The 15848-nt window shown below is 43.6% G+C and overlaps 1 protein-coding gene across 1 annotated transcript in view; it reads left to right on the forward strand.

Annotated features, from left to right (window-relative positions):
* The window catches only part of NDC80 (NDC80 kinetochore complex component), a 33020-nt gene extending 19488 nt beyond the window's left edge, over window positions 1-13532 (forward strand). The window contains exons 13-18 of the mRNA XM_075920919.2: window positions 976-1128; window positions 1669-1758; window positions 6643-6735; window positions 10047-10177; window positions 11942-12044; window positions 12454-13532. Of these exons, the coding sequence (XP_075777034.1) occupies window positions 976-1128; window positions 1669-1758; window positions 6643-6735; window positions 10047-10177; window positions 11942-12044; window positions 12454-12576 (693 nt within the window). The 3' untranslated portion in view covers window positions 12577-13532. The remainder of the gene's footprint in view (window positions 1-975; window positions 1129-1668; window positions 1759-6642; window positions 6736-10046; window positions 10178-11941; window positions 12045-12453) is intronic.
* Window positions 13533-15848: the final 2316 nt, after the last annotated feature.

Genomic DNA, 15848 nt, shown 5'->3' on the forward strand with positions numbered 1-15848 from the left:
ATCCTCGGTGGGGGATAGCAGGCTTATGCACTGTTGTCAATCGTTGATGTTATTGCAGAATAGGAGGCTTCAAAGTTATTGGTTGTCTCAATTACTTAGGGAACTAATTTACTATATGCCATTTTAGCACTTTAATTTCCACTAATATTTCTCTATGCTGCTTGTCCCTCAATTCTACTGAATTCAGCTCTGCTGAAAGGATGAGATTGGCCCATAGTGTTCTAATTTTAAAATGGCAGATTGTTTTGGATAAAGCACACACGCACAAATTCTGCTCAAACATGTTTTTAAACTTCTTGTTAGAATTGTGCTTTACAATGCACTGTATAACTTTACATCACTTACTTATCGCTGTAAAATGAAAAGCTAATGCGAAATAAAAACACATTTGATGTTTCACTGTTCCTAATTAACACCTGGGGATGAGGAAACTGGCCACTTTTGAAACTCTGTGGGTGATAAAACAATTATATAACTTGCTAGACCATAAAATTTGTGTGTGCAGCACCAATAACTCCTCTAGTATCTTACACCAGTGGACACTAAAAGTGTCACATTTATGACGGATGTTTGCATGTCTTTGTAGCCTTACCAGACTACTTGTAAGTACTCAGAAGTATCTATCTCTAGCTTTGAGAGTCAGTACCCAAATTAAAACTTGACAGTAGTTATACTTCACGATGAAAAAATACAGTAAGTCAAATAAGGAAACTATTCAATCACACTTATATAAGTTACAGAATTTTTGAGAGCCAATCTGCAAGACTCACAGTGGTTAAACCAAAAATGCTATTTGGTACATTGACATTACCTAGAACTCTTGAATTTCTAACAAGCATATGCACTCATGTAGTAACTTGGCACTCTTTTACTTGTAGTAAGAACAATGAACTTGCTGCAAAACTTTGGAGTTGGGTACATGCTTGGAATTTTTGTTAATTTTTGGCTCTTTTCCCTCCCTCTCCAACTGAACAGATTGAAATACAACTGGCAGAGTATCACAAGCTGGCTCGAAAGTTGAAACTAATCCCAGTAGGTGCAGAGAATTCCCAAGGCTGTGACTTTCAAATTAAGTTTAATCCTGAAGCAGGAGCAAAATGTCTAATCAAATACAGAACTCAGATTAATGTAAGTGGGTACCATTGTGTTTAACAGACTGGATGTTTTTTTATTGTTACTTCATTCATAGGAACAGTTTTATTACTTCATTTATAAGCAAGTAGGAAGGAAGTTAAAAACTGTCCTTTATATAACATCAGTAAAACATGTTTTGGGGATGTACTAATGGGAATGGCAAAAGGAAATAAATGGTAAAGTATAGATGGTCTAAGTCTTTAAAAAAAAAGATAGTGGGTAGTGGGAGCAGTAAGTCAATTTTGGGATGGAGGGGGGAAAACAGGCATCACTTTCAAGCGAGCTTTTTGTCACACACACTACTTCTGAGTGATCTTTTTTGATTATAAAGTGGTTTGGTTTAAAGCTTTAATCTAGTTCAAGAGGCTTCAGATTTCCATTCTTTGAGGTTTTAAGTTGTGGTGGAGCTTTTCATTGAGCAATAATGCTTTTTTTCAGTGCTAAATTATTGTAATCCTGGAGGCTTTTGGGGGGCGTCTTTATTTCAACATGCACCCCTTCTTAAATGGCTATTCTTTTGTATGTGCATTATAGACTCCCCTTATTGAGCTCATAAATAAGACTGAAGAAGAAATTGGAAAAGTTACACACAAGAAAATGGGTTTAGAGGATACATTGGAACAGGTGAGCTATGCGTGCTTATGGTGTCTCGATACTAAGCTTTGCTAAGCCATCTATTAACACTTGACCACTTACATATTATAATATTTGTATTAATTAGGCTTTTATTATGAATAATAATATGTTCTCATTGTTCCCAAAGGCCTTTGTCAGGGTGAGCCTGCATTGTACTCGACACAGTACAAAACAAAGGTACATATGGTCCCTGCCTCAAAGATGCAAAAGTGATTCACAGAAGAGGAAGTTGGGTGGGCATGGGTAACAAAAATAAGATGCAGTTACATAAGTCTGAGGATTCCAAATATCAGAAAACTTTTTCTTTTAGATGAACAAATAAGTAAAATGAACTTTCTCAAACTGCTACCCAACCTAGCATCACTGACTGGCTGATGCCTTGTAGAATTGGGTCCAGCAAGTACTGAAGATGGATGGGGAACATGTTCAGTGTGTACCACTTGTTGATTGATATTATAGCCAATTAGTTTTGACTATCCTTGCAGTTAGATATTAAAAAAGCTCTCAAGATCAAATAACCAAGCACAGCCAATTTGTTATAGACAAAATAATATGCTACAAAACACCTCCTCTGAAAATACTTCTTTTCTCTTGGCATGATTATCATGCAATAGGTGTGCTTCAAAGATACACACACACACATCCCAAGACTATTTACATTTATATCATGGCTGTGTACAAGTTAAAACGTATTTTATACATCACCTAAGATCCAATCCATGAGTTCCTTAACTTGTCCTATACATTCCTTATCTCTGTTTTGGATACTACATTCTAAATCTCTTATAGGACCTACAACAAATGTATTTTGCCTTTTGATAGGCTTCCCATTTCCTAATGCCAAAGCTGAAGTCAGTGTTGCAAAGTGTTATGGGATACTTAACATAGGTGAACAGACTTGTGTGAAGAACAGCATAATGCATGCAATTAATGTAACTTCCCAGCACACAGATATAATGTATATGAATACTGCAGGCATAATATCCATTAATGTGATTTATACAACACAATATATATTTATTAGCAAACTGGAGCAGCATTTTAAAAAAAGTGAAGAGATGTCTGGTGGAGGAGCATTCAAAAGTGACACTGCATTAGATGAAGGATTATACTTGAAATTTCTGATGAAATAATATGCTGCTAAGTTTTCTGCCATTTTAAGAAGCTCTTTTGATAAGACACCTATTACAAAATCCTTTTATTCAGGAAAAGTATGGTACCTGAAAAATATGGCTTATCAAAGTTATATTACTGTAATTTAGCGAATATAACCCATGGGTTATATTCATTTTTAGAAACCCCGCACCTCCACCCACCCTCTGCGGGGTATACAGAATTTTTTTTACTCACCAGGAGGTGAGTTCTCTGTCGCCTCATCCTGTGGCTATGCAGCCTCTAGCCTCCGGACGGGGGAGCACTCACCCCCCGGTTCCTGCGCAGTCGCAGGAACTGGGCGGTGAGCATTCCCCCGCCCAGAGACTGGTAGGTCCTGCTCCCGCACCCCTTTCTGCAGCTGCAGAGGAACCTGTGAGATGAGCACTCCCCCGCCCGGAGACTGGAGGCTGGCGGTTGTGCTGGAACCTGGGGCGGTGAGTGGCTAATCCCCCCCTCACTCCCCCGCACCGTAAATATATCCCCAGCAAATATACCCCTGACAAGAAAAGTCTTGTATATCCCGCAGGTTATATTCGTGCGCGGGATATGCAAGATTTTTTTTACTCAAATAGAAAAAACTGTGGAGTATATTTGCTAAATTACGGTAGTTTTCTAATAATTTATTCATAGTAAGAATATTAAAACCTTGTTTTTGTAGTTGTCTTAATTTGTGCCCAATAAAAAATTTAATTTTAAAGATCATCCATTTAAATAGTGACCTGTATAATTAAAGGTCCTTAATGTTCTTGGACTTTACTTGTATATAATCCATGTGGATAGTCAGCAAATTATTCTCATCTGCTTTTCTTCAGAAGAGCTCTAGCTCCTTCCAGTCAGTGAAGTTGGCTCTAATGTCTGTGAAAACTGAAGAGAATTCATGTTTCTTATATTGTTTCTATTTTGCTTATCTTCTACACTGATGGGGATGTATATAAGTACAGGCAGTCCCCGGGTTACGTACAAGATAGGGACTATAGGTTTGTTCTTAAGTTGAATTTGTATGTAAGTCGGAACTGGCTCCAGATTCAGCTGCTGCCACTGAAACTGACCAGGGGCTGACTACAGGAAGCCGGAGGCAGAGTTGCTCTGCCCCCAGCTTCCTGGAATCAGCCTGATCAGTTTCAACAGCTGCTGAATCTGGAGCCTGGGACAGAACAGCTGGGGCGCTGTCCAGTAGGTTCCCACAGGACCAACCCGGCAGCACCCCAGCTGCTCTACCCAAGGCGTCCAGCAACAAAAGCTTGGTCTGCTGGGGGGGGGGGGAGGCGCACTAGCTGCGCCCCCTCCCCCCCCCCAGCAGACCAGGGAGACCCGAGCAAAGCTGCACAGGCGGAGGGACCCCGCCGCCAGTGTGGCTTTGCTTCTGTCTCCCTGGTATGCTGGGGGGGGTCCAGCAAAGCCGCTGGACCCCCCCCAGCAGACCAGGGACACCCGGCGGCTTTGCTCGGGTGTCCCTGGTCTGGGGGGGGGTCCAGCGGCTTTTCTGGACCCTCCCAGCAGACCAGGGGGACAGGAGCAAAGCCGCCCAGGCGGCGGGGGTCCCGCTGCCTGGGCGGCTTTGCTCCCAGGCAAACGAACAAAGCTGCTCAGGCGGCGGCTTTGCTCGGGCGATCCTGGTCTGCTGGGGGGGTCCAGCGGCTTTGCTGGGCCCCCCCCCCAGTGGACCAGGGAGACCGGGAGAAGCTTTTCTCGCCCCAGAGGACACGGGTGGCGACCCGCCGCCCGTGAGCTCCGGGGCGAGAAAAGCCCCGTTCATAAGTGCGGATCCGACATAAGTCGGATCCGCGTAAGTCGGGGACTGCCTGTATTACGCTTGTACCTGTTTTAGAGTCCCAAATACTATAATCTCCAAACAATGCTTATAAAAATGAATTGGGAAATTTTGTATTCACTAATTCTGAAAAATATATAAACACACCTTTCTAGAATGTTTACATTCATGTGTGACATGTGACTCTTAATCTCCAACAAAAATAAGACCATGATACCTGTAAATACTTTTCAGTACCATCAGCCTTCCTTACTGGATGTGGCAGTAGCTGGATAAGAGTCAATTAGGCAGTTGATTCAGCAAATAGGAATGTACCTAATGCAACCATGCAGCTGCCTAATAAGCCCCAGGAAGTGGTTCAGGGCTGCTGTGTATAGAGCTGCTAGGGCCAAAATTTCCCCCTACTGGCCCAGCATCACAGACCTACCGTAGCTAGGAGAGAAGTTCCCCTCCCCAAGTTCAACCCAGCCTCACCAGAGCTACTACTGCTGGCTGAGCAGCACCTAGCCTGGAGCTGCTATGGTGAAAGAATACTGGGAGGAGCCCTCTTTTCTGGGAGAGCCTGTACCCAGCACCCTTCATCTCACAGCCTTCTCCCCTAAACCCCAGCCCTCTTCCCCAGCGTTGAGCCCCCTCATCCCCAGCTCCACTCCAAAGCTTGCACCATGCCCAGCACCCTCACCCCCTCCAACCTTGAGCTACATCCCACAAAACCTTCCCACACTTATCATATATCGTCCATGAGCAGAATTAATTTTGTTGTGTATACTAATATGGAGGTGATGTGTCGTACATCTCCATATTGTTGTATATAACAAAATTCATTCTGCACATGAACATAAAAAATGAGAGGAACACTGGAAGGTGCACTACAACATTTAAGTTATCTGCCTCCTGAATTGACAGTGGTTCTGATTTGAATCCATCAGCAGATCAACCCAGCAAATCTGTCTTCAGTAAGGAAGTGAAGTGAATTCTAAAAAAAGAAACCAATAAATGTACTTATTTGACTCCAAAGGGAACATCACCAAATTTGAAATTGTAGTTGGAGAATACTGACAAGGAAGAATTGGCATGACTATGCTTTGCCTCTACAACTTGGAAAAGTTAGATTGTGTTTGTATTTCAGTGTACTTGGGTATTTTACATTTTAATGATGTGAATTAAAAAACAAGTTCTATCTGGTTTCTGTTACTTTATAACAGGGGTGGGGGACCTTTGTTTGGGTCAGAGGCTGCTGGCTCACAGAAAAGTCAGTCGAGGGCTGCACACAAGTGAGAAGCAAAAAATCCTCTCTGACATGGCCCCGGACTGAGAAGGAGAAAGACACACCCCACATTCCCATCACACACCAGAGCCTAGGGGGACTCAGCCTAATAGATTTTGTGTGCTCCAGCTCTGCAGTGGGATACCGGGTATGGGGAGCTGAAGTGCGAGCTCCCCAATGCTGGAGTAAAACTCTGAGACTCAGGGGCTGGATCCCCATCCCTGCTTTACAAATATACTTATAAAAATCAGTCTCTTAAGTATGAAATGAAAACATATTAGCATGAAGTACACTATTTTCGCAGCTAACCCCTTTAAATTGAAACAAGTAAACACTTATTTAGCACTGTGGTGTACTGAAAGTTAATAGTTTATTTTCATCTTTTCCCCCAGCCTCCATTCTCCTTTAATCAGAGGCAAGACTGATGGCAAAGGGTATAATTTTCTCTGTATACTTAGACTGTGTCACTTTTTAAAACTTTTTTTAAAAACAATTTTTCCTTATTCTGCTACATAAAGGGAACCCTAAATATTCATTCTTGGGAGTTGAAATAAAAGGCATGGAGGATATAGCTTCTATGTATATATTTTCTATGAGGAGGGAAAGTATAAAAAGTTGTAGGTTGGAATGTTTGTAGAATTGTACTGTTGGTCTTTTTTAACCAACTTTGTATTTTCAGATGAACACAATGGTAATAGAAAAAAAAACCAGTGTTAAAATGCTTAAGGAAGAGGCCCAAAAGCTGGATGACCTTTATCACCAAAAGCTTAAGGTAGGCACTGTTTAATAAGTGAGACAAATTAAATGAAGGATTTGATAGTGAGATCCCAAAGTTGTGTTCTGATAGCTATGTTAGCCTTACTGGTGCAACCACCATAAACAAACTTCTATCATTGAGAATTCAGCACTGGAGAAAGTCTTGATCTAACTTCCAGTAAAACATGTTTGGTAAGAAAAAACCCTCCTGTTAACTACTGAGTGGTCCCCTTTAGGGATGTTAACATGTAGTTGACTACATGATGAACCGATAAATCTGGGCTTCTCGGGTAATCCTATCACTTGACCGGCTGCTAGGCGAGAGCTGGCGCCCATGGGGAGCCAGCTTTTAAAACCGCTCCTCACAGGCACCAGATCCCACAGAGCTGCCTGCCTCCCACAGCCACACCCCTGCGCTGTTGCCTCTGAGAGGCAACAGCATGGAGGATGGGTGGGGTGTTGGGAGCCGATACACGCAGGAAATTGGCTTTCATGTTGGCTTCCTGCGTGTATTGGCTGTCATAGAGCTACTCCCCTCTGCCCCCCTCTACTGCTGCCTCTCTGTCAGAGGCACCAACAGGTGGGAGGCGGGAGCTGATACACATGGGGAGCTGGCTCTGCAGAGCCGCCTACCCTCCCCCTTTGCTGCCTCCCAGAGAGACAGCAAGGGGGAGCATGCAGGAGCCGGCACTGGGGAGGAGCTGCCTTAAAAGTTGGCTGCCCACATGCACCATCTCTGCAAAGCTGCCTGTCACCCTTCCCTGCGCTTCTGCCTGTATTAGAGGTAGCAGTGCCAGGGGTGGAGGCAGGAGAGGCTGCCATAGAGCAACCTCTGTGCGTGGCAGGCCCAGGCTCGCTGTGGACAGAGGCTGTTTTGTGGGATGCCAGCTCAGCCTCTGTCCATGGGGAGCTCAGGCCCCTGCTGACCTATGCTGCTGCCTCTGTATCAGGCAGCAGTGTGGAGTGGCAGGGGCTCCCCGAGAGTACACTGAGTGCCGGCCCTGCCTCTGGGGACTATTGAATAATCATGGAACCACTAAAATTTGATGTGGTTACACAATTATTGAACTAACCAATATCTAACGTCCCTAGTCCCCTTAACAGCCACATTGCTACTTTGCTACCTGTGGCTGTGCATAGCAATCCCTGCTCTTATGTTTGTTCCTGCCCTGAGAACTATATTTTTGAAGAACAGTGACACAGAGGAAAAAAGGCTACTTCAAAATAACTATAACTAAAGTTAATGTTAGAGGTGCAGTTTTGAAAGAATTAATAGTATAGCTGTCAGTCACAAAAGGGTCTGCATTACTTGGCTGCTGATACTCTAATTGGGAGGTTGAAGGCAGTTGAACATAACGTTCTTATTATGTTCCATGCCTAAACTCTGATCCTGTACTTTAGAATAATTCAACTAATTATTAATAGCTATGATATTGGTTATACTGTAAACTTCCGATTATCCGGCACCTTTAGGACCCAGGGGGTGCCGGATTATCAGATATGCCGGACTATCAGAAGGGGGGGCTATGAGTGGTCTGGGGTGGGATGGGGGGATGCTACTCCAGACCCCCTCATAGCTTCTCTTTCTGATAGTCCAGCTCTGCCCCAGGAGTCCCCGATTCAGCCGCTGCTGGTCAGTTTCAGCAGCGGCTGAATCGGGGACACCTGCAGCAGAGCAGCTGGAGTGCTGCTGGGTTGGTCCTGTAGCGCCGACCCTTGGCGCCTCGAGACCAACCCAGCAGCACCCCAGCTGCTCTGCCCCAGGTGTCCCCAAGTCAGCCGCTGCAGAAACTGATCAGCGGCTGACTCCAGAAAGCCAGAGGCAGAGCTGCTCTGCCCCGGGCTTCCTGGAGTCAGCCCTGGTCAGTTTCAGCAGCGGCTGAATCGGGACGCCTAGGACAGAGCAGCTGGGGCGCTGCTGGGTTGGTCTGGTAGCGCCAAAGCTCGGCGCTGTGGGGACCAACCCAGCAGCACCCCAGCTGCTCTGTCCCAGGTGTACCCAAGTCAGCTGCTGCTGAAACTGACCAGCGGCTGATTCCAGGAAGCTGGGGCAGAGCAGCTCTGTCTCGGGCTTCCTGGAGTCAGCCGCTGGTCAATTTCAGCAGCGGCTGAATCCGGGACAGCTGGGGTGCTGCTGGGTTGGTCCTGCAGCCCCGAGGGACAGCGCTACTGGACCTACCCCGCAGCACCCCAGCTGCTCTGCCCCCTGCTTCCCGGATTCAGTGCTGGTCAGTTTTAGCAGTGGCTGAATCGGGGAAGCTGGTGGCAGAGCAGCTCCAATGGTCCGGCTGCCCGGAGCACTTCCAGATTCCTGATGGTGCCGGACCATCAGGAGTGCCGGACTGTCAGATGCCGGACCATCGGAGTTTTACTGTAATACTTTTTCAAAACACTATACAAACATTAGACTAATAACGCTTTTTGAGCAGAAGTATGACCTATGTGCAATTATGAGTAACATTTAAGTTTACTAGAACTGAAAGCTTATGAATGGAGGAATTCTTTTTGTTAGTTTTATGCATTAGGTAGCTCTGTGTGTATTGCCAACTCTACTCTTTCTGTGCATATAGTCAAGCATTCTCCTATTTTATTTGTGCCTTTCACTGAGAAACAGGGAAAAGAGAGACTCTTTAAAATTAGATATTATTGTAAAATCACAAAAATTTGACAGGAGTACTCAGAATCTAGGAGTACTCCCACTGTCAGAAAGATGAATATTACTGCCTAGTCTTTCAATTATCTTTGAGGATGGGAGCAATAGGCTATGTCTGGACTATATCCCTCTTTCGAAAGAGGGATATAAATTAGACATTAAAATCGCAAATGAAGCCAGGATTTTAATTTCCCACACTTCAGTTGCATAACTGTGTCACAGCGTTCTTTAGAAACCTCATTTTTTGAGGAGTACAGGATCTTTTGAGAGAGACTTTTCTTTTCGAAAGAAATGCATCTAGACCGTGGTTTTACTTTCGAAGTAACGTTTTTCAAAAGAACGCCGTGACGTGATTATGCAAATGAAGCGCGGGAAATTCAAATCCCGGCTTCATTTGCAATTTCAATATGTCTAATTTAGACGTACCCATAGACTTGGAAGGGAAGGCTGGAGCAAGCCAAATTTTGAAGGGTGGAGAGGAGGTTGTACTCCAATGTAGAACAAAGGGAACCCTCCCCCATTGAACTTTCTCATTTGGCTTCTAAATAAGCTGCAACATGGCATCACAAGTGTGTTTACTAATTCTTACATGAATATTAGTAGTAAATTGAGAGTACAATTTCCCTCTCAAAAATAAAAAATAGAAATACTAACTTCTTTTGTTATCATTACAGGAAGCAGAGGAGGAAGAGAGAAAATGTGCAACTGAGCTGGAATTGTTGGAGAAGCATAAACATTTACTTGAGAGTGGAATCAATGAAGGCCTCAGTGAAGCAATGAATGAGTTGCATGATGTTCAGAGGCAGTAAGTCCAACAACCACTAAGGATTGTTTTTTAGATATATTGCACAGGTTATGTTTAACTCTTAACTTGTCTAGTGTTATATAATATTTTTGTTTCCTTGAGTTGATCCAGGGAAGTGATTATTCCCCTTTATTCTGCTCTACTGAGGCCACATCTGGAGTATTGTGTCCAGTTCTCGGCCCCCCACTATAGAAAGGATGCAGATGCATTTGAGAGGGTCCAGCGGTGGGAGACCAAAATGATTAGGGGAATGGAGTGCATGATCTATAAGGAGAGACTGAGGGATTTTCTTAGTAGCTATCCCAGAGGACACCACTTCCAATCGGACAGCAGACCTATGTAACTTTGTTCTCACCCACAATTATTTCCAGTTTGAGAACAACTTATACCTCCAGATCAGCGGCACAGCCATGGGTACACGCATGGTCCCACAGTACGCTAACATCTTTATGGCTGACTTAGAACAATGTTTCCTCAGCTCCTGTCCCCTCCTATCCCTTCTCTACTTATGCTATATCGATGATATCTTTATGATCTGGACGCATGGCCAAGAAACACTGGAGACATTCCACAGAGATTTTAACAACCTACATCCCACCATCAATCTCAGCCTTGACCATTCTACATGAGAGATACATTTCCTGGACACCACAGTACAAATCACCAATGGAAAATTAGACACCACTCTCTACAGAAAACCCACCGACTCATACAGTTACGTACATGCTTCCAGCTCCCATCCAGAACACACCATACGATCCATCATCTATAGCCAAGCCCTTCGATACAACCGCATCTGCTTTAATCCCACTGACAGAGACCAGAAACTTCAGGATCTCTACCAAGCATTTATAAACCTCAACTACCCACCCAGAGAAATAAAAAAACAAATTGAAATAGCCAGACGAATACCTAGAAATCATCTATTTCAAGACAGACCCAAGAAAACCAACAATAGAACACCACTTGTCATCACCTACAGCCCCCAACTTAAACCTGTCCAACACGTTATCAATAAACTACAACCTATACAACTACAATCTGACAAATGTCTCAGACACTTCACCAAAGAATCAATGCCCACAAAACAGATATTAGACAGGATCACAAAGAAAAAAGTTTCTTGCCATTTCAGCCAGAAAGGGCATTGTCTCAACGACTTGATTACCTGCATCCTGCTTCAAAGACATTTAACACCAGACTTGAAAGAGAATCCTCTGAACTGTAATTCATGCTTAAATTTGACACTTTACACCTAGGTCTTAACAAAGACACTAATTACCTTACCCATTACAAAGATAGCTTCCCCAATTATCACCTCTAATATCATTAGCTCACAGACATTTACCTCCACCCCCATCCCCTTTTTGTTCTGAAATTTGATTTGTCCTTTTCATATGTGTTCATTTTTTTTATTGTATCCTTTGGTATATATGGTCATGCCAATTTTCTTCCACTATTTGATCTGAGGAAGTGGGTCTGGCCCACGAAAGCTCATCACCTAATAAACCATCTTGTTAGTCTTTAACGTGCTACATAGTCCTGTTTTTTATTTTCTTTGTGATTCTTCACTTTTTATTGTCCAGCATAAAAATCATTCTTGTTTTTCAAAGTTAAACTTAAGAAAAGAAGTTTGATCTGAGTCAACTAAATTATCCTATGGAAAGTTGTATTAATCTGATGATTAATCAGCCATAATGAAATTATTCTCTTTTTACTATGGTCAACTTGTACAACTAAGGAAAGGTTTTTTTATTCTTATAGATACCAGGTTGTTATGCAGATGACAACAGAAGAAAGCAGGAAAGTGGGTGATAATTTGAACCGTCTCTTGGAAGTGATTGCTACTCATGTAGTATCAGTAGAGGTAAGCTGAACTTGTTGCTGTCTACAATTAAAGCCTTCTGGACATGGGTCTTTCAGAAGGATTACTCTGGGCATCTGTATTTAGATGTTTTCGCTCTTGAATAAAATACCAATTATAGCATTTGTAGTCTTTCTAAAAAGAGCTTAGAGATTCTGATAATAAAATTAATTGATTTAATCCTTTGTTCAGTAGAAGTCAGGAATATCAGATGATATTTAGTAGTCCATCCTTGTCAGTTTTAATCTTTCTCCTTCCCACTTCTGTGTCTCCCTCAATAATAGGATAACAAAATACTTGACATCTAGAAGTAAAGATTACTCAAAATATGTAAAGCTGCAAATCCCAAATATTTTAAGCAATCGTTTAACAATAGCAATAGTTTAACTAGTTTGCTGTAATTCTCGTTTAGAAATACCTGAGTGAACAGAATGAAAAGGTTGATAGAGACTTTCAAGAATTCATGTCAGAAGATTTATCGGCAAACTTGAGAGAGATCCTAGACAGCTATAAAAACAAGGCTGATGCATTGTAATTTTCAAAAAGGATGATGAAGATAAAATTGTGGGATTTGCAGAGAAAGCATCCGTCCTTCAACGTTGACATCACCTGTCATAAATTTTCTGGTTAGCTGAATTGCGCTTATGTTTCATAGTGACATTTTTATAGGTGTACATAGCATCTTTTTAGTTTTTAATACATGCATCGTTCTATAACATGAATAAAGAGATTCATCTAATTATTTGCAAATAAAGTAATGGATTTGGTTTTATTCCCTTTGTTATCCATTTACGTAATTGTGGTGAGAAATAGTCCACAGAAGAAATTTAATTTTAGTCTCTCTGTAACTAGTGGCAGGTGTTCACATCACTTGGGCTCTCCTAGAATTTAGTGGGATTAAGATACAGGGCCACCTGTCTGAAAAATGACCTGGAATAGATTTATAGTTGGGACATCAAGTCCTAGTGCTTAAAGGGACACCACCAGCATGAAAATCTGCCATCTGAAAACTTTGTATTGACTAACATTACAATAAACTTATAAGAATACTAATAACAGACGATGGGGTTTTTCCATTTTTGAGTTGGCTGTGCATTTGACAACACTTGTATATAGCTAATTTAACTATTGAGGGTTTTTTTATAGTGCGTGTCCTTCCCCAGGCCCTGCAACAGACAGCATTTTGGTTTGCATTTTTAAACAGTAGCAGCAGCAAAACAAAGAGAGAACAGGCAGTAAATGGGGGAGGAGGACTTTGCTCATAGACCTGCTATGCCAGAGAGGCCCAACGAAGCCACTTGGCAAAGAGTTCACTGTTCTTTAGAAGCAACTCCTGACAAACTCACCAATACACCCCTTTTATGGTATTTATCCATAAAGAATACCATGTGAGGTCTCTACTGAAAGCCTGTAATTTATCAATGCTCACAATCATTGTGAGGAGTGTATATAAGTAATAACTAAAGAACAATAAAATTATATTGAAAATTATCCCTGATGGTCTTGCATTGAAAATGAGTAACTAGGAAGTTATTTGTCTCTGTGATGGCCCATTCTTTCAGGGGGGTAATTGTCACCTCCTTATTGAAAGGATGCAGAGTGTCTTTCTCCACCCTGTGACATACTGAATCAGTCTTTTGTCTTTATTCTCAGAAATGGCAATCCCTGTTCTAACAGGGATTGGCAACCTATGGCTCACTAGGGAGCCTAATATGGCTCACTAGGGAGCCTAATATGGCTCTTCTTGAGCCCCTACCAGCTCTTCCCAAATCCCCCCGCAGCAAGGAGCTTGCGCTGGTACTACAGCGTTATGGCCACTCTCTAAGACTGGCGCACTAGCACCGGCTTCCTGCAGAGGGAGAGGAGAAAGCCCTGAGACTCCCCGCAGAATCCAGCATGCAGGGAACAAGCAGAGCTAGAAATGGCTTGACACGACAGTGTTTCCCTTCCCCCGGCCTGAGAAACCAGGAACCAACCATGGTTTACTGCATGCTGCTAATTTGTTCCCATGGGAAACACTTCCCTGGAGGCTTCCCCTGCAAACCCTTTCTGGAGGTTTTCTGCTGGGGAATGGGAGCAGCAGGACTGTTACATGGTGCCTACCACGAGGCACAAAAACAAGTGCCCCCCAACCCTTTATGCCCAGATCCCCATCCCCTTGCTTATCTCCTCTCTGGCCAGACAGCCAGCCCACTGGTCAAAATCCACTGTGCCCCCAGCCAGACCTTGCCACTCTCGCCTTCTTTTATACCGCACCTCCCACCCTGATCCTATATTCCCATCCCTATCCCATTCACTGGCAGCCCTGTCCCACACACTGAACTCATATTTTGGCCCTAATCCAGAGCCTGAAACCCCAGAAGAGTAAGTCTGGCCTGAGGCCTTGAACCTCAGTCCTCCCCACTCCTCTCCCCACGATGAGGCTGGAGCACCAGGGGAGTGAGGTGTTTCAGTTGGGGGTCATATCAATGAGGTTGGGGGTGGGGGTTGGAGGGCTTTTTGGTTTTTGCATGGGAGGGGTTGGTTTTTTGTGTTCGGTTGGGGTTTTTTTGCTTTTGCTTTTGCTTTTGCTTTTGCTTTTCCCTTGTGTGGTCCCCTACTGATTTTTCTGTGGGTCAGTGGCTCTTGACCCAAAAAAAGTTCCCCACTCCTGCCATAAATAAAGACAATGTTGAAATCTTTTGTGTTGGACATAATATTTTATTTTATTTAAAAATGAAGCCTGGCCAACAAGCCTCCAATTGGGGCCCAGTCCCCTACTGGCTGCAGCATCATAACACTTCTGCACCCCCCCCCCCCCCACACGCACCAACCCTGACCCCATCATACACCTGAACCCTCTGGCCTGAGCCCTCATACTCTCACATCCCCAGACTCCTGCACTCCCAAATTCCCTGCCGTAACACTCCTGCACCCCCACACATCCCAACCTTGTGCCCTGAGTCCATCATACACCCCAATCTCCTGCCCTGAGCCCCTCATACACCTCAACCCAGTCCCCTGCCATAAGATTGACAGAAGACAGCCTGAATGCACACATGAAGTTGGATTTGACCAGCTGTGATGGAAACGTCAAAGAAATGTGCGAAAAGATGCAGCAGCAGAAGTCCCATTAAATAAAATCTTTGAGTACAATGTTTCATCTATGCTATTATTAATCATGTCAATTATCAATAATATTTAGTTGTATATTTTCAGTCATGCATTTTCAGGCATTCTTATACGGATCTTTGTTGACCACTTGTTCTGAATGTTGATGTGATTTGACTCTTTGGTTTGAAAAAGTTGCCGACCACTGTGTTATGATGTTTCCTTTTGATGTCCACATGGCTTCAAATTAGGGATGTAATAGTGTAGTCAATTAACCGATAAGCAAAAGCTTATAAGTTAATGCTATAGACTATATGCATTTCCCTTCCCCCCCACTAAGCAGTGCACTTTTTAGCAGCCCGGCTTTGTTCTGGCTCATGCCAGGTCTGGGACCTACCCCTGCTATGGCTCTGCATTTAAAGTGTATTAGGAGTCGAGTGGGCAGGCAGCCCTACTTAGTTCCAGTTCGTGACAGGTCTGGGAGCTCAGATTACCCCCCTGTAGCCAGACACAAACCCCATCTTGTTTCCCCCCCTCCCCCAGAGAGCAAGAGAAAGGCAGTCAGCCTTTGATGCCCTGGGAACACAGGTGTGCTGCCTGTCCCTGACTCTACCATAAACAGAAACCAGACAGTAAATGGGCTAGCTGACGACCCGGGGCCTCCCGTCGTCCTGATGGCTAGTACCAGTAATTGACACGCCTGCACTGTCCCAGGAG

This window comes from Pelodiscus sinensis, chromosome 2, assembly GCF_052426305.1.
Source record: "Pelodiscus sinensis isolate ZL-2025 chromosome 2, ASM5242630v1, whole genome shotgun sequence".
Taxonomy (NCBI): Eukaryota; Metazoa; Chordata; order Testudines; family Trionychidae; genus Pelodiscus; species Pelodiscus sinensis.